Raw genomic sequence first — 25482 nt, forward strand, 5'->3', positions numbered from 1 at the left:
GTTTTGGCGAGCCTTTTGTGGTAGGATGGGCATTGACTTGTCTTTTTCCTCGGCTTTCCATCCTCAGACTAATGGCCAGACCGAACGAACCAATCAGACCTTGGAAACATATCTGAGATGCTTTGTTTCTGCTGATCAGGATGACTGGGTGTCCTTTTTGCCTTTGGCTGAGTTCGCCCTTAATAATCGGGCCAGCTCGGCTACCTTGGTTTCGCCGTTTTTCTGAAACTCTGGGTTCCATCTCCGTTTCTCTTCAGGGCAGGTTGAGTCTTCGGACTGTCCTGGTGTGGATACTGTGGTGGACAGGTTGCAGCAGATTTGGACTCATGTAGTGGACAATTTGACCTTGTCCCAGGAGAAGGCTCAACATTTCGCTAATCGCAGACGCTGTGTGGGTCCCCGACTTCGTGTTGGGGATTTGGTTTGGTTGTCTTCTCGTCATATTCCTATGAAGGTTTCCTCTCCTAAGTTTAAACCTCGTTTCATTGGTCCGTATAGGATTTCTGAGGTTCTTAATCCTGTGTCTTTTCGTCTGACCCTTCCAGATTCATTTTCCATCCATAACGTATTCCATTGTTGCGGAGATACGTGGCACCTATGGTTCCATCTGTTGATCCTCCTGCCCCGGTTTTGGTGGAGGGGGAGTTGGAGTATATTGTGGAGAAGATTTTGGATTCTCGTGTTTCAAGACGGAAACTCCAGTATCTGGTTAAGTGGAAGGGTTATGCTCAGGAAGATAATTCCTGGGTCTTTGCCTCTGATGTCCATGCTCCCGATCTTGTTCGTGCCTTTCATATGGCTCATCCTGGTCGTCCTGGGGGCTCTGGTGAGGGTTCGGTGACCCCTCCTCAAGGGGGGGGTACTGTTGTGAATTCTGTGGCAGAGCTCCCTCCTGTGGTCACAAGTGGTACTTCGGCTGGTTCTCTCTGTGAGCTTCCGTTGGTGGAGGAAAGTGGTACTGCGGCTTCTGAGTTTCCTTCCTCAGGTGATGTGGTGAAGTCGTTAGGTGCTGCTCTATTTAACTCCACCTAGTGCTTTGATCCTGGCCTCCAGTCAATGTTCTAGTATTGGACCCGTTTCCTCCTGGATCGTTCCTGTGGCCTGCTGCTCTGCATAGCTAAGTTCCGCTTTGCTATTTTGTTTGCTGTTTTTTTCTGTCCAGCTTGTCTATTTGTTTTTTCTTGCTTGCTGGAAGCTCTGGGACGCAGAGGGTGTACCTCCGTGCCGTTAGTTCGGTACGGAGGGTCTTTTTGCCCCCTTTGCGTGGTTTTTGTAGGGTTTTGTGTTGACCGCAAAGTTACCTTTCCTATCCTCGCTCTGTTCAGAAAGTCGGGCCTAACTTTGCTAAATCTATTTCATCTCTACGTTTGTCTTTTCATCTTAACTCACAGTCATTATATGTGGGGGCTGCCTTTTCCTTTGGGGTATTTCTCTGAGGCAAGGTAGGCTTATTTTCTATCTTCAGGCTAGCTAGTTTCTCAGGCTGTGCCGAGTTGCATAGGGAGCGTTAGGCGCAATCCACGGCTGCCTCTAGTGTGGTTGGAGAGGATTAGGGATTGCGGTCAGCAGAGTTCCCACGTCTCAGAGCTCGTTCTATATTTTTGGGTTATTGTCAGCTCACTGTATGTGCTCTGACCTCTATGTCCATTGTGGTACTGAATTACCTTATCATAACAGCTGCCCACCTCTATGACTCAGGACGCCCCCTAGGCATATAGATAGAAGACTTGGGCCAGTCATCATGCAGGTCCAGGGCCAGTCTCACCTCTAGATGTGGCCCCAGTACGGTCTGATCCGAGGCCGCACGCTGACACCTTCATATAATCCAGATCCTCGTTATTCACCAGCTGCAATGTCGGCCGACCTGTAACGAGAGGAAACGGGGAGTCCGACACTGAACCCCCTGACTGCAGCGCTGTGGTTATACCTCTGCTACCGGACCAGAATGACCACACTCTCGTCACTCTCAGAGCTGCAGTAACAATGCCGCTGAATCTCATATCCTTCTGGTCTACAGCACGTACGGGCAGGGATGATGGGAGTGATACATGCGAGATAGCGGCGGATGGATGGTTAGCTCCTGTGGTCAGGGACGACGTAAGATGAGAGCGTCAGCTCCCGGGACGAGGATCAGGAGACTGACACCGGGGTCCCCTTGCTACAGGGTTAGAGGTTTATCATACAGACCGGTGATCTGACTGACGAGATGGATCCAAGCACTGGGCCATGACGCCGGACATCCCCTGCTCTCACCTGTGGGGGGCGCTGTACAGCCATCCGACCCTCGATCGCCTACTGACACTTTGATGTAATCCGCCTTCTCTTGTTTGATAGTTGGAGCCGACAACCATCCTACAGCGGAGGAGACAGAAGAAGGAATCAGGAGCCGCCAACTCCAGTCACACCCGAAGCTGCAAGTCCTGCTCAATCACTGTAGAGTATCATAAAGCAATGTTATACACTGGGATAAGGGCACTGAAGGGAGAATACGTGAGCTGCAGTCCTACGTAACAGGACAGATAACAGTATAGATAATGTAGTAGATGCTCCTGCAGTCCCATGTAACACCATATAACACAGTGGGACCCTTTACTATTACAGGTCAGGGATCTGCTCAGTCTACGGTGATGTTCCGCACCGGTTATGTACAGGTTAATGGTGGAGCTGCCTTCCCCGGACAGATATGTCGGTAATGACAGCTTGTGTTGGGGCCCCGAGGCGGCGGCCGATGCTGATGTTTTGTTCTATAAGCGGCCGGGCCGCCCTCGGCAGACGCAGGACGGGGTCCCCGATGGCGCGCTCCCCCCTGATGACGCGCTCCGGGCTCAGCTGCTGGATGTAGAGGTAAGCATGGCGGTCCGCAGGGACGTCCTCCCACCATATATAAAGATCTGTGATAAGTGACAAATACACCGGGGGGGAGCGGCAGAAATAAGTTCACATCCGGTGAGAAGCGCAGAGGCCATGAGTGTAAGAAGCCGGAAAGTAGGACGAGAATAAGACAATCCCTCATCATGCACGAGCCACAATGCTCAGCATAAGGCTGGGTTCCCACTGCGTTATGGGACCGCGTTTAACGGATACCGTTGCACGGCGAAATTAACGCCGTGCAACGCGTCCATTAACGCGCCCATTGAAGGCAATGGGAACGCGCTTCACTAGCGCGTGCCATGTTCGGCACGCGCTAGCGACGCGCCGGTGATGCCCGGCGCGCCGCGGACGCTGCTTGCAGCGTAGGAGGCGCGCCCGCGGTCCGTTCCCCGCTCTCGCAGATCGGGGATCTGCGAGAGCGGGGACGTTACCGCGACCCCGACCGCAGCCCCATAGAAAACATTGCGTTAGCGCAATCCGCTAGCGCTAAACGGATTGCACTAACGCAATGTGACCCTAGCCTTAATGAGTACACCCCGGCAGATGTGGCGATATGCGACACCGCACTGCAAAATACTCCACAAATGTCGGACATTAGTAAATTTTCCTAATAAATTCATGTTGCAAAATGAGTACAACCCAAACGAAAGCTGAAGTTTAGACTAGAATAGTGTTATTAGCCAAAATTCACCCCCAGGTCAGTCTAATTCTTCATTACCGCTGTCAGACAGAGTAGTGATGAGCGAACGGTCTTATCGTAGCATGCGCGTGTGCTAAAAGAGTGTCTACGGCGGGCTGGAAAAATAGGTTCAAGTCCCCGCGGCTGCATGTCTCACGGCTGTTCGACAGACGCAACACATTCAGGCAATGCCTAACAAACGGGAAATCCCTGACTGTATTGTGGTTCTCGAACAGTCGCGGGGACTCAAACATATTTTTCCAGCACGCCGTAGACACTCGGTTAGTACCCGAGCATGTTTGCTCATCATTAATGGGGAGCTATAAAAGGGAGATACTTAAAAGAAAACGCCTTCTCATTTCATGCGGTCAGCAATGGCACCACATGGAAGAGAAATGTCACCAAAGAAAAAAAAGAAAAAAAAATTCTACATACAAGAAAGGTGAAGGCTACAAGAAGATCAGCAAAGCTTTACTTATCAGTCAGTTACTGGAGAAAAAGCGATAGCAAATATAACAAGGGTGGAACTGCAGCATCTCACAGAGACGTCCAGGAGACCACGGAGGAGTAAGATCTCTGCAGTTATCTAAAGAAGTAGAAAGCTGAACTGGGGACACAATCCAGGGTCCACTGCAGAGGAGCTAAAAAATGTGGGGACCACTGAGACTCTGTACTCTGGAGGGTTGAAACCAAAGATAAAAGTTTATATTCTTTTATAATCAGTGCCCAGCGATCACATCATGAGTGCGAGGAATGACACGCCAGCGTGTTTAATGGCGCTGCCAGAGATTCATAGTAGCCTTTAACAGGTTAACAGCCACGGGTGGAACACCAGAACTCAACACACAGAGCGGGCCCGCCAGCCACACGTGGCTAGTGAGCTGCAGGTTGGGAAACCCTGTTGTAATATGTTGCCAACTTGTTCTTTTTGTTTCTTGACCCAGAGGACTCGGCGCCCTCCTTATACATCATGGAGGTCACACACAATACTAGATGGAGGAGTTATTGATGGGGGGGGAGGGTTGTAGTCATTTTTCTATCACTAAATTTAAGTAAAACTGAAGATTTTGTACCGAAAGTTATATTATTCACCAATGTTTAATGTTATTGGGCAAAAAGAAATGTTCTATGAAGCTCAGAATTATCAAAATTGTACTCATTTCTGCCGAGTACTGTATAGAAAGAGACGAGACCAGTCCAGGGGACCATAGCAAGAGATGACGAGACCAGTCCGGGGAACCATAGCAAGAGATGACGAGACCAGTCCGGAGAACCATAGCAAGAGATGACGAGACCAGTCCGGGGAACCATAGCAAGAGATGACGAGACCAGTCCGGAGAACCACAGCAAGAGATGACGAGACCAGTCCGGGGGACCATAGCAAGATACGACGAGACCAGTCCGGGGGACCATACCAAGAGATGACGAGCCCAGTCCGGGGGACCATAGCAAGAGATGATGAGCCCAGTACGGGGGACCATAACAAGAGATGACGAGACCAGTCCGGGGGACCATAGGAAGAGATGACGAGACCAGTCCGGGGGACCATAGCAAGAGATGACGAGACCAGTCCGGGGGACCATAGGAAGAGATGACGAGACCAGTCCGGGGGACCACAGGCAAAAAGAGACAAGACCAGTCCGGGGGACAACAGGCAGAGATGATGAAATAACGAGACCAGTCTGGGGAACCATGTGAAGAGAAAAGGCCAGACCAGTCCGGGGGACCATAGGCAGAGACAACAAGACCAGTCTGGGGGACTACAGAAAGAGATGACGAGATCAGTCCAGGGGACCATATCAAGAGATGACGAGACCAGTCCAGGGGACCATATCAAGAGATGACGAGACCAGTCCAGGGGACCATATCAAGAGATGACGAGACCAGTCCAGGGGACCATATCAAGAGATGACGAGACCAGTCCAGGGGACCATATCAAGAGATGACGAGACCAGTCCGGGGGACCATAGCAAGAGATGACGAGACCAGTCCGGGGGACCATAGCAAGAGATGACGAGACCAGTCCGGGGGACCACAGCAAGAGATGACGAGACCAGTCCGGGGGACCACAGCAAGAGATGACGAGACCAGTCCGGGGGACCACAGCAAGAGATGACGAGACCAGTCCGGGGGACCACAGCAAGAGATGACGAGACCAGTCCGGGGGACCATAGCAAGAGATGACGAGACCAGTCCGGGAGACAACAGGCAGAGACGACGGAATAACAAGACCAGTCTGGGGAACCATATGAAGAGAAAAGAGACAACGAGACCAGTCCGGAGGACCATATCAAGAGATGACGAGACCAGTCCGGGGGACCATAGCAAGAGATGACGAGACCAGTCCGGGGGACCATAGCAAGAGATGACGAGACCAGTCCGGGGGACCATAGCAAGAGATGACGAGACCAGTCCGGGGGACCACAGGAAGAGAGGATGACACAACAAGACCAGTCCGGAGGACTATAGGAAGAGATGACGAGACAACGAGACCAGTCTGGGGGACCATAAGTAGGGATGATTAGACCAGTCCAGGGTACCATAGGCAGAGATGACGAGACCAGTCCGGGGGACCATAGGAAGAGATGATGAGACGAGACCATTCCGGGGGACCACAGGAAGAGACGACGAGACTAGTCCGGGGGACCATAGGAAGAAACAGCGAGAGCAGTTCGGGGACCACAGGAAGAGATGACGAGACCAGTCCGGGGGACCATAGGAAGAGATGACGAGACCAGTCCGGGGGACCATAGGAAGTAACAGTGAAAGCAGTCTGGGGACCACAGGCAGAGACGACAACAGCAGTCCGGGGGACCACAGGAAGAGATGACAAGACCAGTTCGGGTGTGCTCCCAGTGATTTACAGGACTCTCTCTAAGCACATACATGGTAGTTACCTGTCAATCTCCTGGAGTGGCCGAGGAGAAGCCGGCCGAGGCGACACCGGTGGCTTCCAGAGAACGGTCCTGGGGTCTGATATACAATGTTAGGACAGTTATGGGCTGGTGAATTGGGCTTTTTCTGGTTCTTTGTGTCCTTGAGGGTCACAACTGGGACAGGCACGGCAATCACCAGGACAAAGGGACAACGGCACATGTGCAGCCACAACGGAAAGCCACATTTGCAGCCATCTTTCTACATCAGCTCTTCCTGCCTCAGCGTAGAGAATGGATGTCACGCTTATCCCTCGATAAACCTGCGGCCCCCACACTATCACATAACAGAAGACAACATGTCAGGACTCACTGTGTGCGGGGATGACACGGCCCTCTGTACTGTCCGCTGCGTGAAGCTCCTCTTTATCCTTCTGCAGTGACAAGATGGAGGTGACGACAGGTTTGGCTGTATGCAGAGGAGACACCATTACATGAAGCTTGTGTAGGATCTACAGGAGGATCACACAGGGTAATGGGTCTCCGTAAAGACAGAGGAGATGAGGAATGAACGAAGGCTTAATATAAAAGATCAATGGGCAGCGCAGGCCTCTAGAATGCCGTCTGGTCCCTTATAGCTCCACTGCTGCCATTCATCATATCTGTGTACACTAGGATGCCCAGACTGCGCCCACCCAGCGGCCCGTGCCATGGAATCACAGACCAGGCCAACTATGTGACTATCCGATCCTGACCTGGATTTCCTGCACCTTCTCCCAAATGACTGGAGAGTCGCCCCATTCTCCACCCATTGGACAATCAGCGGTGGCACCCCAAAACCAGACAATTGTACAATAGAGGTCACTCCAAAATAAAACGGTATGGAGGCAGGAAACAGCGCAATCTAGATGGGGTCTGATCTAGCTGATCAATTGAGTCATGGCCGATCACCTGTAGGGGTCACGGAAGAGGGAGTCAGGGGCGGTCACCTGTAGGGGACGTGGCAGAGGGAGTCAGGGGCAGTCACCTGTAGGGGACGTGGCAGAAGGAGTCAGGGGCGGTCACCTGTAGGGGACGTGGCAGAGGGAGTCAGGGGCAGTCACCTGTAGGGGACGCGGCAGAGGGAGTCAGGGGCGGTCACCTGTAGGGGACGTGGGAGAGGGAGTCATGGGCGGTCACCTGTAGGGGACGTGGCAGTGGGAGTCAGGGGCGGTCACCTGTAGGGGACGTGGCAGAGGGAGTCAGGGGCAGTCACCTGTAGGGGACGTGGCAGAGGGAGTCATGGGCGGTCACCTGTAGGGGACGTGGCAGAGGGAGTCATGGGCGGTCACCTGTAGGGGACGTGGCAGTGGGAGTCAGGGGCGGTCACCTGTAGGGGACGTGGCAGAGGGAGTCAGGGGCAGTCACCTGTAGGGGACGTGGGAGAGGGAGTCAGGGGCAGTCACCTGTAGGGGACGTGGGAGAGGGAGTCATGGGCGGTCACCTGTAGGGGACGTGGCAGAGGGAGTCATGGGCGGTCACCTGTAGGGGACGCGGCAGAGGGCGTCATGGAGGTCACCTGTAGGGAATGCGGCAGAGGGAGTCATGGGCGGTCACCTGTAGGGGACGTGGCAGAGGGAGTCATGGGCGGTCACCTGTAGGGGACGCGGCAGAGGGAGTCATGGGCGGTCACCTGTAGGGGACGTGGCAGAGGGAGTCATGGGCGGTCACCTGTAGGGGACGCGGCAGAGGGCGTCATGGAGGTCACCTGTAGGGGACGCGGCAGAGGGAGTCATGGAGGTCACCTGTAGGGGACGTGGCAGAGGGCGTCATGGAGGTCACCTGTAGGGGACGTGGCAGAGGGCGTCATGGAGGTCACCTGTAGGGGACGTGGCAGAGGGCGTCATGGAGGTCACCTGTAGGGGACGTGGCAGTGGGAGTCAGGGGCGGTCACCTGTAGGGGACGTGGCAGAGGGAGTCAGGGGCGGTCACCTGCAGGGGACGCGGCAGAGGGAGTCATGGCGGTCACCTGTAGGGGACGTGGGAGAGGGAGTCAGGGGCAGTCACCTGTAGGGGACGTGGCAGTGGGAGTCATGGGCGGTCACCTGTAGGGGACGTGGCAGAGGGAGTCATGGAGGTCACCTGTAGGGGACGCAGCAGAGGGCGTCATGGATGTCACTTGTAGGGAATGCGGCAGAGGGAGTCAGGGGCAGTCACCTGTAAGACGCGGCAGAGGGAGTCATGGAGGTCACCTGTAGGGGACGCAGCAGAGGGAGTCATGGGCAGTCACCTGTAAGACGCGGCAGAGGGAGTCATGGGCAGTCACCTGTAAGACGCGGCAGAGGGAGTCATGGAGGTCACCTGTAGGGGTCGCAGCAGAGGGAGTCATGGGCAGTCACCTGTAAGATGCGGCAGAGGAAGTCATGGAGGTCACCTGTAGGGGACGCGGCAGAGGGAGTCATGGAGGTCACCTGTAGTGGACGCTGCAGAACGAGTCATGGGCGGCCACCTGTAGGGGACGTGGCAGAGGGAGACATGGGCGGTCACCTGTAGGAGGATCCACACAGGAGTCATGGGCGGTCACCTGTAGGGGACGCGGCAGAGGGAGTCAGGGGCGGTCACCTGTAAGACGCAGCAGAGGGAGTCATGGGCGGTCACCTGTAGGGGACGCGGCAGAGGGAGTCATGGGCGGTCACCTGTAGGGGATGCGGCAGAGGGAGTCATGGGCGGTCACCTGTAAGACGCAGCAGAGGGAGTCATGGGCGGTCACCTGTAGGGGACGCGGCAGAGGGAGTCATGGGCGGTCACCTGTAGGGGACGCGGCAGAGGGAGTCATGGGCGGTCACCTGTGGGGGATGCGGCAGAGGGAATCATGGGCAGTCACCTGTAAGACGCGGCAGAGGGAGTCAGGGGCGGTCACCTGTAAGACGCGGCAGAGGGAGTCATGGGCGGTCACCTGTAGGGGTCACGGAAGAGGGAGTCAGGGTCGGTCACCTGCAGGAGACGCAGCAGAGGGAGTCATGGGCGGTCACCTGTAGGGGTCACGGAAGAGGGAGTCATGGGCGGTCACCTGTTGGGGACGCGGCAGAGGGAATCATGGGCGGTCACCTCTAGGAGTCGCAGCAGAGGGAGTCATAGGCAGTCACCTGTAGGAAACCCGGAAGAGGGAGTCATGGGCGGTCACCTGTAAGACGCGGCAGAGGGAGTCATGGGCGGTCACCTGTAGGAAACCCGGAAGAGGGAGTCATGGGCGGTCACCTGTAAGACGCGGCAGAGGGAGTCATGGGCAGACACCTGTAGGAAACCCGGAAGAGGGAGTCATGGGCGGTCACCTGTAAGACGCGGCAGAGGGAGTCATGGGCGGTCACCTGTAGGAAACCCGGAAGAGGGAGTCATGGGCGGTCACCTGTAAGACGCGGCAGAGGGAGTCATGGGCAGTCACCTGTAGGAAACCCGGAAGAGGGAGTCATGGGCGGTCACCTGTAAGACGCAGCAGAGGGAGTCATGGGCGGTCACCTGTAAGACGCGGCAGAGGGAGTCATGGGCGGTCACCCGTAGGGGACGCGGCAGAGGGAGTCACAGGCGGTCACTTGTAGGGGAGGCGGCAGAGGGAGTCATGGGCAGTCACCTGTAGGAGGATCCACACAGGAGTCATGGGCAGTCACCTGTAAGACGCGGCAGAGGGAGTCATGGGCGGTCACCTGTAAGACGCAGCAGAGGGAGTCATGGGCAGTCACCTGTAGGAGGATCCACACAGGAGTCATGGGCAGTCACCTGTAAGACGCAGCAGAGGGAGTCATGGGCGGTCACCTGTAGGGGACGCGGCAGAGGGAGTCATGGGCGGTCACCTGTAGGGGAGGCGGCAGAGGGAGTCATGGGCGGTCACCTGTAGGGGAGGCGGCAGAGGGAGTCATGGGCGGTCACCTGTAGGGGAGGTGGCAGAGGGAGTCATGGGCAGTCACATGTAGGAGGATCCACACAGGAGTCATGGGCAGTCACCTGTAAGACGCGGCAGAGGGAGTCATGGGCGGTCACCTGTAAGACGCAGCAGAGGGAGTCATGGGCGGTCACCTGTAGGGGACGCGGCAGAGGGAGTCATGGGCGGTCACCTGTAGGGGTCGCGGCAGAGGGAGTCATGGGCGGTCACCTGTAGGGGTCGCGGCAGAGGGAGTCATGGGCGGTCACCTGTAGGGGTCTCGGCAGAGAGTCATGGGCAGTCACTTGTAGGAGGATCCACACAGGAGTCATGGATGTCACCTGTAGGGAACGCGGCAGAGGGAGTCATGGGCGGTCACCGGTAGGATCCACACAAAGGGTCAGTGTGGTCACTTGTAGGGGGCTCTGGATGAAACAAGCGGATAGCAGAGGGAGCGAATACGAGAAGGACATTGGGGGTCATCATGCTGACAATAGTAGCAGCAGGTGAAAATTGGGGCCGGCGTCCTGGACTCACCGATGCTGTATGGGGGGCTCTGCTGCGCCCACTCGTCCTGCTTGATCCTCAGCAGTAAATCGGGGCTACAGGCTGTGGAGAGAGAAGACTCGTCTGCTCATTCTCGAGACATCTAGGACATGGCTGATGAGGCACTACAGGCGCCCAACAGAATATATAACCCCCACCTTGATGTGCAGTGAACTTGAGTCCCTTCTTCTGGCAGGAGTCCAGGGGGCTGTCCCGTTCTTGCTTCAGCCCCATGATTTGTCCTGGATCTCGGGGAGCAGCGGCAGCTGGAGGAGACACCAGAGTACAATAGTGTGTACCATTAGTCCACCTTTCATCAATGACATCCTCCAACATCAAATGTGCTGCCGAGCCGTCACACGTCCATGTGGCCATCACGGCGGCACGGAGTTACCATTCTCACCTGCACTGCCGATGGCTCGGCCCGTCTCACAGATGTTGATGTACAGGTCCTTCACCTTCTTAATGCAGAACAAGACGTCGCGGTTTAGTATCTCAAAGCCTAGGACAATGTGAGATGATGAGCGTGTCACGTCACATGGAGCCCCACAGCGGGTCACGTCACACGGAGTCCCCGAGCCCCACAGCGGGTCACGTCACACGGAGTCCCCGAGCCCTACAGCGGGTCACGTCACACGGAGTCCCCGAGCCCCACAGCGGGTCACGTCACACGGAGTCCCTGAGCCCCACAGCGGGTCACGTCACACGGAGTCCCTGAGCCCCACAGCGGGTCACGTCACACGGAGTCCCCGAGCCCTACAGCGGGTCACGTCACACGGAGTCCCCGAGCCCCACAGCGAATCACGTCACACGGGAGAACTACAATACCCAGATAGATTAGCGAAATTAGGATTATTTAGTCTAGAAAAAAGACGACTGAGGGGCGATCTAATAACCATGTATAAGTATATAAGGGGACAATACAAATATCTCGCTGAGGATCTGTTTATACCAAGGAAGGTGACGGGCACAAGGGGGCATTCTTTGCGTCTGGAGGAGAGAAGGTTTTTCCACCAACATAGAAGAGGATTCTTTACTGTTAGGGCAGTGAGAATCTGGAATTGCTTGCCTGAGGAGGTGGTGATGGCGAACTCAGTCGAGGGGTTCAAGAGAGGCCTGGATGTCTTCCTGGAGCAGAACAATATTGTATCATACAATTATTAGGTTCTGTAGAAGGACGTAGATCTGGGTATTTATTATGATGGAATATAGGCTGAACTGGATGGACAAATGTCTTTTTTCGGCCTTACTAACTATGTTACTATGTTACTATGTTACATGGAGTCCCCGAGCCCCACAGCGGGTCACGTCACACGGAGTCCCCCACCCCCAGTCACATCACACAGAGCCCCCCAACAGCGGGTACAAGTTTTAGCCTCCAGACATGAGATAGAATGTAGTCATTCACCGACTGCCAGTAGAGCTCTTGGGAAAAAATAACACCTGAAGAAACAGTGTAAAGTGATGGCCTCTAAGGAAGCAGCTGCGGGGTCTCACCCATCGCCTCCAGTGCAGAATGGATCTCCAGCATCACATTCTTATACAGCGCCCTCTGCCAGTCCTCCAGCACCCCCCACTCCTCCGCAGAGAAGCAGGCCGCCACATCGTGGAACGTCACCGACACCTACAGAGAAGGATTACAGACCACTGGTGTCACTGGAAAAATCCCCTGTATGTATTGTAACAATGCTACTCACTTGGGAGCGATATGAGGTATCACAGGGAACGCAAATACAGCCCTTGTCCAACACAAAGTCCATACAATAGTGCTGGTTAGCTCACCTGGCTTAGAGTCCAGCATATTATTCTTTCAGCAAAGTCACTCAATCCAGGAGATCTGCAGACCTCCATACACACAGACGTGTGAGACAAACACATCTCAATTTACACAGAGAGCCACACCCAGTGGTGGAGACATGGGGAGCAGCCATCCTGCCCTCTCTCTTCAGCTGCTCACAATCAACCTGTCACTGCCAAATAACCCCTTCTAGTCCTATATGTACGAAAGCATTGCTCTAGATTTATCTCCCATCCACTAGGTATCCTACAGCCTCCTTACAGTATGTACTCAGTGACTGCACCAGCAGAATAGTGAGTGCAGCTCTGGAGTATAATACAGGAGGTAACTCAGGATCAATAATGTAATGTATGTACTCAGTGACTGCACCAGCAGAATAGTGAGCGCAGCTCTGGAGTATAATACAGGAGGTAACTCAGGATCAGTAATGTAATGTATGTACACAGTGACTGCACCAGCAGAATAGTGAGTGCAGCTCTGGAGTATAATACAGGAAGTAACTCAGGATCAATAATGTAATGTATGTACACAGTGACTGCACCAGCAGAATAGTGAGCGCAGCTCTGGAGCATAATACTGGATGTAACTCAGGATCAGTAATGTAATGTATGTACACAGTGACTGCACCAGCAGAATAGTGAGCGCAGCTCTGGAGTATAATACAGGATGTAACTCAGGATCAGTAATGTAATGTATGTACACAGTGACTGCACCAGCAGAATAGTGAGCGCAGCTCTGGAGTATAATACAGGATGTAACTCAGGATCAGTAATGTAATGTATGTACACAGTGACTGCACCAGCAGAATAGTGAGTGCAGCTCTGGAGTATAATACAGGAGGTAACTCAGGATCAATAATGTAATGTATGTACACAGTGACTGCACCAGCAGAATAGTGAGCGCAGCTCTGGAGTATAATACAGGAGGTAACTCAGGATCAATAATGTAATGTATGTACACAGTGACTGCACCAGCAGAATAGCGAGTTCAGCTCTGGGGTATAATACAGGGTGTAACTCAGGATCAGTAATGTATGTACACAGTGACTGCACCAGCAGAATAGTGAGTGCAGCTCTGGGGTATAATACAGGATGTAACTCAGGATCAGTAATGTAATGTATGTACACAGTGACTGCACAAGCAGAATAGTGAGCGCAGCTCTGGAGTATAATACAGGATGTAACTCAGGATCAGTAATGTAATGTATGTACACAGTGACTGCACCAGCAGAATAGTGAGTGCAGCTCTGGAGTATAATACAGGAGGTAACTCAGGATCAATAATGTAATGTATGTACACAGTGACTGCACCAGCAGAATAGTGAGCGCAGCTCTGGAGTATAATACAGGAGGTAACTCAGGATCAATAATGTAATGTATGTACACAGTGACTGCACCAGCAGAATAGTGAGTGCAGCTCTGGAGTATAATACAGGATGTAACTCAGGATCAGTAATGTAATGTATGTACACAGTGACTGCACCAGCAGAATAGTGAGTGCAGCTCTGGAGTATAATACAGGATGTAACTCAGGATCAGTAATGTAATGTGTGTACACAGTGACTGCACCAGCAGAATAGTGAGCGCAGCTCTGGAGTATAATACAGAATGTAACTCAGGATCAATAATGTAATGTATGTACACAGTGTCTGCACCAGCAGAATAGTGAGCGCAGCTCTGGAGTATAATACAGGATGTAACTCAGGATCAGTAATGTAATGTATGTACACAGTGACTGCACCAGCAGAATAGTGAGCGCAGCTCTGGAGTATAATACAGGATGTAACTCAGGATCAATAATGTAATGTATGTACACAGTGACTGCACCAGCAGAATAGCGAGTTCAGCTCTGGGGTATAATACAGGGTGTTACTCAGGATCAGTAATGTATGTACAGAGGTTGGGTTCTCAGCGCATCATCTGTGAAATGTTCAGCGAGTCTTCTCTAACTTCCACCACTGCACGAGGAGACAGCATCCATCATGTCACAGGATAAGTCAGACTGTACTGTGTACTACTGTGTGTATTGTGGGAGCCGTCTGGTCTGCTTTACTTTTCTTGTACTAAATTACTTCAGCAGTCACATCCAGAGCTGCAATCACAATTCTGCTCTCTGTCACTTGGAAAACCCTCTGTTCAGAAGGGCCCTAGAAAAGAACTGCTTTGTGGGAAATGCACCGAGTGGAAACTTCAGAATGCAGCGAAGCATGGAGTATATCGACCCTGCGCAGCAAGAGCTGCCGAAAAGATAGTCAAATTTGGACTGCAGGTTTGGATGTGATTGAAGAAAAAGACAAATTACATTTAGGCACGAAGGTACTTACTGGGTAAAGGGACATGATGTCTTCAGGATGGATGAGTGAGGGGTCTTCAGAGGCGGCACCTCCTAAATACCCGCAGGAGCAGAGCAGCGCTCAGATGTATATTCACCGGAAGATCTTACACCCAGATCGCCCCATACACGGACCTGGCAATGACAGGAGACGTTACATGAGTGGCCCCCATTCGCTGCTTATATTCTCTGATGTATGGGGAGGGGAGTATATGTGAGTAGTCAGAGCCAAGTGGCCCCCAAACTCCACCGAGAACTCAACACCACTATGGAGTATGTGTGAGCAACTGCCGAGTTCACTGCAGTGGGTGCTCATAGCTTCCAACTATCTGCTGCATAGGTGGTAAATGTGAGATTGGGGTGGGTCTGTTGAGACCCCCACTGACTGCCAAAGTAGGGGACAGAAAACTTCTGCTGAGAGGAGTCAAGTAAAGCTCGAGGTTACATGTGCGTCCTAAAGTGTGGTGCCAGCCCTGCCTGGAGCTCAGCGCCATAATCAGGGTGTATGATTAACCTGCCGGTCTATACGACTCTCCAAGGCCGTCGGCCGATAAGTTGGTTACACTAGAACAGGGGTCCCCAACTCCAGTCCTCAAGGCCCACCAACAGGTCATGTTTTCAGGATTTCCTTTGCATTGCACAGGTGATGCAATTATTACCTGGGCAAGACTAAGGAAATCCTGAAAACATGACATGTTGGTGGGCCTTGAGGACTGGAGTTGGGGACCCCTGCACTAGAACACCCTGGTAATGCATCTGCTGGAGATGGTCAAAAGGATTCGGAGGATCCCATTCCTGTTGTTTTGTCAGCAGTCCACCTGTGGGAATCCCCAGCACCTCTTCAGAGTGACACACCGCTGATCGGAGGAGATGGCTCACAGGGTTCCCATCAGGCAGCCACTGGACCAAGATCCTGCAAATGTTTTGGACACTCACTACTGTAACGACATTCCTTGCCTTGAAGCTTTCTTTTTTCGCCCCTTTAAATACCATATTAGTTCTGCAACAATGTAACAGACGTGCATCTAATTCTGCTCCTCGTTTGCACACAGATCTACAGAAAATCCCTGCGTTTGCTCGTCCAGAGGCGGAGGAGCCTAGAAGGTCTGCTCGTCCAGAGGCGGAGGAGCCTAGAAGGTCTGCTCGTCCAGAGGCGGAGGAGCCTAGAAGGTCTGCTCGTCCAGAGGCGGAGGAGCCTAGAAGGTCTGCTCGTCCAGAGGCGGAGGAGCCTAGAAGGTCTGCTCGTCCAGAGGCGGAGGAGCCTAGAAGGTCTGCTCGTCCAGAGGCGGAGGAGCCTAGAAGGTCTGCTCGTCCAGAGGCGGAGGAGCCTAGAAGGTCTGCTCGTCCAGAGGCGGAGGAGCCTAGAAGGTCTGCTCGTCCAGAGGCGGAGAAGCCTAGAAGGTCTGCTCGTCCAGAGGCGGAGAAGCCTAGAAGGTCTGCTCGTCCAGAGGCGGAGAAGCCTAGAAGGTCTGCTCGTCCAGAGGCGGAGAAGCCTAGAAGGTCTGCTCGTCCAGAGGCGGAGAAGCCTAGAAGGTCTGCTCGTCCAGAGGCGGAGAAGCCTAGAAGGTCTGCTCGTCCAGAGGCGGAGAAGCCTAGAAGGTCTGCTCGTCCAGAGGCGGAGAAGCCTAGAAGGTCTGCTCGTCCAGAGGCGGAGAAGCCTAGAAGGTCTGCTCGTCCAGAGGCGAAGAAGCCTAGAAGGTCTGCTCGTCCAGAGGCGGAGAAGCCTAGAAGGTCTGCTCGTCCAGAGTGGGAGAAGTCTAGTAGGTCTGCTTGTCCAGAGCCTGTGAAGCCTAGAAGGTCGCAACAGGACGATCCATATCATAGAGGTATAGGTGAAATTCAGAAAAATGATGCATCTGACAAACTCAAAAATTATATAAAAGAAATCTTATTTTTCCAAAATCTTTTACACAAAATGGATTACTGCAGGGGGGATTCAGAAACATAGGGGGTCCGTAGCTGAATCCTCTGCCCCCTGGATGAATGTTCCCTTTCACTGACAGCAAGTAAGACTTTTGAAAAACATCAGTCATTCAGATGACACCATCGAGAGCCAACACCGGGAAACCGAGTCTGTACATACACGTCATGTGCTGGTCGATAAAAGTGTAAAAACTGTAGAATTAAGCTGCATGCTCATGATCAGGAGTAGCAGCATTTTGGATGCAGCGAGGTACAGTACAAGCACAGTGGATGGCTTTATAGAAATCTCCTGTCCACTGTGCTTCTATTTGGGGTAGCGTTCTCTCACCTGTGGTGCAGGTTTACGAGCCACAGAAGATCAACAGATATATCCCACTATAAAATGTATTGGATGTGGTAAATTGGCAAGGTTCAGTAATCGCAGATAATTCACTGCTCCTAGGATAATTAGTCGCCAGAAAGGCTGCCCTAATATGTACTAGCTAATGGGCACACTGCAGCGAGGCCGATATAACTACTCCTGCTCAGGCGGAAAAAATAATTATGAACGCCGTCCATCGCTGCCAGTTTCCCCCAAAAGCTCAGGACACTTCCGCTGCCACCAACTCCTATTTCTTATTTAATAACGGGTCAGGAGCCAACCCAATCAGTGGCAATGGCTTAGGTCAGAGGCTTTAGGGTAAATTTTAGAGCAAAATGACGCTAGCAAATATTATAACTTTTACTCCAAAAAAGATTAGGCAGTGTTTACAAAAGTATATAAAAGATATTATAAAATGAGACAATTGTGTATATACAGACAATTACAAAATAAAAAGGGATTAAAGGAAGAAACAACATTTACAGTTGCTTAAGTCATTTCAAAGCAGACCATGTGGTGCGGGGGAGGGGGGATACATTGAAATGTATCACAGAGCGTCTCTCAGCGAGCTCCCTGGACAAAGACTAGTGCAAAATGGGGTCTCCCTGTCTTACACCCCTCGTTGTGACATCACTGAGTGGGCTGGACACGCCCCCTTTTGAAAGGTATGGAAAACAATCTATTAAACATATCTCGGCATATGAACCTCGTAGAAGGACGACACAATTACTGTTTTTCTCAGCACGAAATGGACGTTCATTTAAATCCAAACCAATACCGCCAAAAGTTCCGTGGACTTATAAAACGCGTAACCGATTCCCACGCTGAATGGGCCTGTAAATTATGGCAGTCACTGCTACAGTGGGTACAAGGGAGCCAAGCAACCACTAAGGAGGACGTCCTCCAGCTCTTCTTTGCTTCCTCTAACCCCCGAGACACAGGAATGGCTTCGGGACAGGCGGCCAACGACTCTTGAGGAAGCCGCTCGTCCGGCCGATGAACATCATGATACCAGGAGGCCTCAGTTGTCCGGATCAAAGATGGTCACTAGGGGTCCGCCCATGGACCTGGAGGGCCCCAAACCACCGAAGATTGTAGGGGGACCAGCTAGAAACCCGGCCTACCACAGTCCCCCTGGGGCGCGATGCCACACCTGCCATCAGCTGGGACACCTGCAAAGACAATGTCCCAACCGGACTCAGCATACCCAGTGGCCAAAGCTGGAAACAGCTACCTTCAGCCGGGATGCTGTACACTGCTACCAAGGCGAAGCTGACCCGGCATTGGGGGCTATGACTAACCAAGGGGTGGAAAAGACAGAGGAAGTGCTGCATGAAGTAGACCCCGTGCAGGCAGCCCGGGCAGATAATCGACAACTGCATCGACAGGTTGTGTGGGTTAATGGGAAACATATGCAGGGACTAAGAGATTCCGGGGCAACTTTGACCCTTGTGAAGCCTCATCTCGTCCAGGACCAACAGAAGACGGACCAGACAGTGGCAGGCCGTGTAGCAGGGGGAGCTATACATCGACTGCCCACTGCCAGGATTCACCTGAACTGGGGAGTCGGGGATGGCCTTGTTGAGGTCGGCTTGATGGAGGATTTGAATGCAGACGTCTGTTGCCTGCCTTCTCAGTTGCCCCTCTGGCTGAGACATATCCTGTGACCACCCGGAGACAAGCTCGAGCTGCGGAGGCAGAATCACACTCAGAGGAGGCCCAGGTAAGACATCCCAGCCCTACACGTATTCCCATAGCCAGACACATTTCTTGGGCCACCCCAGATGAATTTAAGAGTGAGTTACTTGAGGATCCTTCATTGGAGGGATATCATGGGAAGACACAGGAGGGGAGAGGGGTACTGGAAGGGGAACAGTTTGTATGGAAGCAGGGACTTCTACCGGATCACAGAGCAGCACCACACAGGGACAAGCCCCACTATAAAACGACAACTGGCAGTTCCCAAGAAATATAGGCAGGAGTTACTGCGAATCTCTCATGACATACCCTTGGCCGGGCACTTCGGCGTCAGTCGCACCAGGCATCGTCTGACACAAAACTTCTTTTGGCCGGGGGTAACCTATGATGTTCGTCAGTACTGCCAGACCTGTGACAGCTGCCAGCGCATTGGCAAGAGGGGAGATCGATGCAAGGCCAAATTACACCCCCTCCCCATTGTGGAAGAACCATTTAGCCGAGTAGCGGTCGATCTGATAGGGCCGTTAGCCAAACCCAGTCCGTCAGGGAAAAGGTATATATTGACAGTGGTAGATTATGCCACACGGTATCCAGAGGCGGTTGCGTTACCTAACATACTGGCAGAGACGGTGGCGGTCGCCCTGCTCCAGGTTTTCTCACGGGTTGGATTTCCCCGGGAGATTATCTCAGACCAGGGTACCCAGTTTATAGCAGAGGTGACCAACCAAATGTGGAAGCTGTGCGGCGTAAAGTCCATTAGAAGCGCCCCGTACCACCTGCAATCCAATGGGTTGTGTGAACGCTTTAACGGGACGTTAAAACAACTCACTGGGACTTTTACCAGGACCTACAGGGACTAGGAGAAATTCTTGCCACACCTGTTTGCCTATCAGGAGGTGCCCCAAGAATCCATGGGGTTCTCCCCGTTCGAGTTGGTATACGCGAGACGGGTAAGGGGACCCCTAGACTTAGTGCTAGTACACTGGGAAGGGGAGGGCACCATAGAAGGGGTACCTGTTGTACCCTAGGTGCTGGAATTCCGGGACCGCCTACAGGAGCTGACCCAGGCTGTACGTGAGAACATGCAGATGACCCTGCGGCGCCAGCACGTATGGTACGATCGGAGAGCCAGAGAGCGCACCTTGGAAATAGGACAGAAGGTCCTGGTGTTAGAGCCCACTAGGCAGAACAATTTCCAAGATGCATGGCAGGGGCCCTACCAGGTAGTGGGGAAAATAGCCGACACAACCTATAATTTCGATTGTGACGACCCCAGGGTTATCCTCATGTTCCACGTGAATATGCTGAAGCCCTACCGGGAGCGCCCTGAAGAGGTAGTGGTCATCTGTGCACCTGAAGCAGAGGATTTAGCCGGACTTCCCCTGCCGGATGTCTTAGGGGAAAGGACTCAGTCTAAAATATGGGACCAGGTACACTTGGGTGAAGACCTAGGCCCCCGGGAGAGACAGCAGGCGGAGGATTTGTTGAGGCAGCGACAGAGGATGTTTTCGGGGAGACCAGGGTACACTCGCCTGGCACAACACAAGGTTGAGACCCAGGATCAGACCCCCCTGCGACAAAACCCCTTCCACGTCCCTGAGTCTGTACGAGAGATGTTGCGTTTAGGGGTCATTGAAGAGACAGATAGTCCCTGGGCATCCCCCGTAGTGTTAGTGCCCAGGAAGGATGGGACTACACGGTTTAGTGTAGACTATCGTAAGCTCAATGAGAAAACAGTGAGGAATGCATATCCCATGCCGCGTGTGGATGAGTTGTTAGACCGGCTGGCGGGGGCAAAGTATTTGACCACCATCAATCTATGTAAAGGCTACTGGCAGATTCCCCTTAGTCCTGACGCTATTCCCAAGTCGGCATTTGTCACCCCGTTCAGCTTATTCCAGTTTCGAGTTATGCCATTCGGGTTGAAGAATGCCCCGGCGACCTTCCAGAGGATGGCTGACCGGCTTCTGGATGGTCTCCAGAACTATGCTTGTGCCTACCTGGACGACATCGCCATCTACAGGGCGACATGGGAAGAGCATCTTAATCACCTAGAGACAGTATTAGACAGGATCCACAAGGCCGGAATCACCCTGAAACCAAACAAGTGTAACGTGGGCAAAGCAGAGGTTCAGTATTTAGGGCATTGGGTGGGAAGTGGGAAACAGCGACCAGAACCAGCCAAGATTGAGGCCATAGCCAAATGGCCCATCCCACGCACTAAAACCCAGGTCACGGTGTTTCTAGGGACAGCGGGGTATTACAGGAAATTCATTCCCAATTACAGCAGCGTAGCCAAGCGCCTCACTGATCTGACCTGTAAGAACCAACCCCGCCAGGTAACCTGGACCTCAGAGTGTGAGGAAGACTTCCGCCAACTAAAGGACGCCCTCACCAATACCCCTGTATTGGCCGCACCCGATCCAACTAAACGTTTCCTTGTTCACACAGACGCTTCTATGTTTGGATTGGGGGCAGTACTGAGCCAAGTCGAGCCGGACAGCCAAGAACACTCGGTAGCTTACCTGAGTCGGAAACTACTGCCCCGCGAAGTGAGCTATGCGGCCATTGAGGAGTGCCTGGAGGTAGTATGGGCACTCAAAAAGTTGCAACCATATTTGTATGGATGACAGTTTTCTCTCCTAATGGACCATAATCCCCTAGTCTGGCTTAATCGGGTCTCCGGAGACAACGCCAGATTGCTGCGGTGGAGTTTAGCCCTACAACCTCTGGACTTCACCATCCACTACAGACCCGGCAAACAAAACGGTAACGCTGATGGACTAAGTCGACAAACGGAACTTGTACCAACCCCATAAACTTCGGTCATCCCCAAACCGATCCGTTAAGGATCAGACTGTGTATGCCGATCGCGTCGCTGAAAAGGGGAGCCGTGTTACGGAACCACTCAGCACCCAGAATATGTTGTGCAGTTATATGTATGAATAATAGGTTCCAGGTGAGATGCATGTCCCTAATGCATCAGCCCACAGGCTGCGCCCCTGGGCAGAGGGGACACGATATTCCCCTTTTGTCCTCTCCCCACCTTTGTAATTCCCACAGTAAATATCACGGGCTCCGGCCCCCTGCGGCTATTGTAATGTATGTCTGGCCTGCCGCTTTTCTATCGGCCTGACCTCTGTATCTGTGTGATATATTCTGTGTCCTGTGAGTAAAGGTACCGTCACACTGAACGATATCGCTAGCGATCCGTGACGTTGCAGCGTCCTGGCTAGCGATATCGTTCAGTTTGACAGGCAGCAGCGATCTGGATCCTGCTGTGCCATCGTTGGTCGCTGCAGAAAGTCTAGAACTTTATTTTGTCGCTGGACTCCCTGCAGACATCGCTGAATCGGCGTGTGTGACGCCGATTCAGCGATGTCTTCACTGGTAACCAGGGTAAACATCGGGTTACTAAGCGCAGGGCTGCGCTTAGTAACCCGATGTTTACCCTGGTTACCAGCGTAAAAGTAAAAAAAAACCAAACACTACATACTTACCTTCCGCTGTCTGTCCCCGGCGCTCTGCTTCTCTGCACTGTGAGCGCCGGCCAGCCGGAAAGCAGAGCACAGCGGTGACGTCACCGCTGTGCTTTCCGGCCGCTGAGATTCGAACTCGGCTTCAGGAAAATGGCCGCCGCGATGTCCATCTGCGCACGCGCGGCCATTTTCCTGAAGCCCCGGGAAGCAGGAGACTCCATCTGCGCACGCGCGGCCTCAGGAAGATGGCCGCGCCCACCGAGAAACCGCTGAATAGCGGCGAGCGGGCTCTTTTTGTACAGCTGCGCAGTGCATTCGGCACTTGCGCATGCGAGAAGCACTACGCCACCAACGGGAACATAAGCAAGATGTGGGGGAAGAAACAGCGCTGTGACCACGCCCATCCGACCTGACCAGTCTGATTGACAGGCGAAAAAGGCCACTTTTGTAAGGTATTTCGGCAGCATAGGTAGGGAATCGGTGGACAAAAAATACCCTATTGTAATGCACAGCTCAGGCCCTATTTAACGGTATTTTTATCTCATACTGAAAAAACGGGGTGACAGGTTCCCTTTAACAATTTTGGTTATTCTACAAAATATTGATTTCTGAACTATTCCTGAGGTAAAACATTAGTATTGGTGTGTCTAAAGGATTATGAACTTTTTTTTTTTTGCATTATTTGAGGTCTGCAAGCAATGCATTTTTTTGTTATTTTGACCATTACTCACGCTCAGAAAATAAATACAAAATTTATTGCTTGGAACTTAGGGGGACCCTTATACATGTACAGCCGTGCCGTCCTCCCTCAGGGGGACCCTTATACATGTACAGCCGTGCCGTCCACCCTCAGGGGGGCCCTTATACATGTACAGCCGTGCCGTCCTCCCTCAGGGGGACCCTTATACATGTACAGCCGTGCCGTCCACCCTCAGGGGGGCCCTTATACATGTACAGCCGTGCCGTCCGCCCTCAGGGGGACCCTTATACATGTACAGCCGTGCCGTCCACCCTCAGGGGGGCCCTTATACATGTACAGCCGTGCCGTCCGCCCTCAGGAGCTTCTAGTTATGCTTGGTCCCGTCTCCCACCTCACTGACAGCACACCTGCCCCCCCCCCCATATACAGAACTCTGCCCTCCCCATATAAAGTAATCCTGCCCTCCATATACATAACTCCTGCCCTGCCCCCAATAAACAGAACTTCTGCCACCCCCCATATACAGCACACCTGCCCTTCCCCTCATATACAGCCCACCTGCCACCCCCCATATACAGCACACCAGCCACCCCCCATATACAGCACACCTGCACCCCTACATATACAGCACACCTGCACTGCCCCCCCATATACAGCACACCTGCACTGCCCCTCATATACAGCACACCTGCACTGCCCCTCATATACAGCACACCTGCACTGCCCCTCATATACAGCACACCTGCACTGCCCCCATATACAGCACACCTGCCACCCTACATATACAGCACACCTGCACTGCCCCCATATACAGCACACTTGCCACCCCCCATATACAGCACACCTGCACTGCCCCCCATATACAGCACACCTGCACTGCCCCCCACATACAGCACACCTGCACTGCCCCCCATATACAGCGCACCTTCCACCCCCATATACAGCACACCTGCACTGCCCCCCATATACAGCACACCTTCCACCCCCATATACAGCACATCTGCACTGCCCCCCATATACAGCACACCTGCACTGCCCCCCACATACAGCACACCTGCACTGCCCCCCACATACAGCACATCTGCACTGCCCCCCATATACAGCACACCTGCCACCCCCATATACAGCACACCTGCACTGCCCCCCATATACAGCACATCTGCACTGCCCCCCATATACAGCACATCTGCACTGCCCCCCATATACAGCACACCTGCACTGCCCCCCATATACAGCACATCTGCACTGCCCCCCATATACAGCACATCTGCACTGCCCCCCATATACAGCACATCTGCACTGCCCCCCATATACAGCACACCTGCCACCCCCATATACAGCACACCTGTACTGCCCCCCACATACAGCACATCTGCACTGCCCCCCATATACAGCACACCTTCCACCCCCATATACAGCACACCTGCACTGCCCCCCACATACAGCACACCTGCCACCCCCATATACAGCACACCTGCACTGCCCCCCACATACAGCACACCTGCACTGCCCCCCACATACAGCACACCTGCACTGCCCCCCACATACAGCACACCTGCCACCCCCATATACAGCACTTATGCCAAAATGACTTTATCAGTCACTGAAGAACAGCAATTGGTCATCCACGTGACACCCGTATATGAGGGGATGTCCACACACGGGCGGGGTCTCCGCTGTATACCGCGCTCTGGTGACGTCATCTGCGTACAGCACATGCACATACATGATGCGCATGACAGGTGCACGGGACGGGGCCGTATAAGACCAGGGAAGCCGTACCTGCCTCACAGCTCACACTCCTGCCCTCATAACGGCCGCGGCGGCTCCAGGAGAAGAACGCGCTGCCGGGGGCTGTCAGGTCTCTTCAATCAGCTCTCCTCCGTACAACGGGCGCCGCCATGACAGATCGTCTACGCATGCGCAGCGCTACAGAACTAGCGGAGACGTCGTACTGCGCGCTCACAAGGCGCGTTCACCGATGTCAACCGCGGCGGCGGCAGAGGCGTCCTGTGATTGGTCAGCGAGTCAGGACCCGCGGAAGGGAAACTGCGCGAAATGGGCGGGAAAGTGAGGAAGCGCGCTCTACTGGAAGAATCGTGTAATAGCAGCTTACCTCATCACATGCACATCTCCCACCGCGCCCCTCACATGTACATCTACTGCGCCCCTCACATGCACATCTCCCACCGTGCCCCTCACACGTACATCTACTGCGCCCCTCACACGTATGTCTCCCACCGTGCCCCTCACATGTACATCTCCCACCGCGCCCCTCACACGTACATCTACTGCGCCCCTCACATGTACATCTCCCACCGCGCCCCT

The 25482-nt window shown here is 53.3% G+C and overlaps 1 protein-coding gene across 3 annotated transcripts in view; it reads right to left on the minus strand.

Moving 5' to 3' along the window:
- The window catches only part of LOC138638860 (zinc finger protein 550-like), a 66880-nt gene extending 41760 nt beyond the window's left edge, over window positions 1–25120 (minus strand). Inside the window, exons 1-9 of one of the 3 annotated variants that reach the window (XM_069728553.1) lie at window positions 24937–25085; window positions 14986–15128; window positions 12362–12488; window positions 11268–11366; window positions 11023–11130; window positions 10856–10927; window positions 6797–6892; window positions 2254–2352; window positions 1766–1864 (exon numbers count right to left, since the gene is read on the minus strand). In XM_069728553.1, the coding sequence (XP_069584654.1) occupies window positions 1766–1864; window positions 2254–2352; window positions 6797–6892; window positions 10856–10927; window positions 11023–11130; window positions 11268–11366; window positions 12362–12488; window positions 14986–15000 (715 nt within the window). In that variant the 5' untranslated portion in view covers window positions 15001–15128; window positions 24937–25085. Of the gene's footprint in view, window positions 1–1765; window positions 1865–2253; window positions 2353–6796; window positions 6893–10855; window positions 10928–11022; window positions 11131–11267; window positions 11367–12361; window positions 12489–14985; window positions 15129–24936 lie in introns of all 3 variants that reach the window. The other 2 variants (XM_069728550.1, XM_069728551.1) reach the window with 2 other exon arrangements.
- Window positions 25121–25482: the final 362 nt, after the last annotated feature.

Source organism: Ranitomeya imitator, chromosome 5 (genome assembly GCF_032444005.1).
Source record: "Ranitomeya imitator isolate aRanImi1 chromosome 5, aRanImi1.pri, whole genome shotgun sequence".
Classification (NCBI taxonomy): Eukaryota; Metazoa; Chordata; class Amphibia; order Anura; family Dendrobatidae; genus Ranitomeya; species Ranitomeya imitator.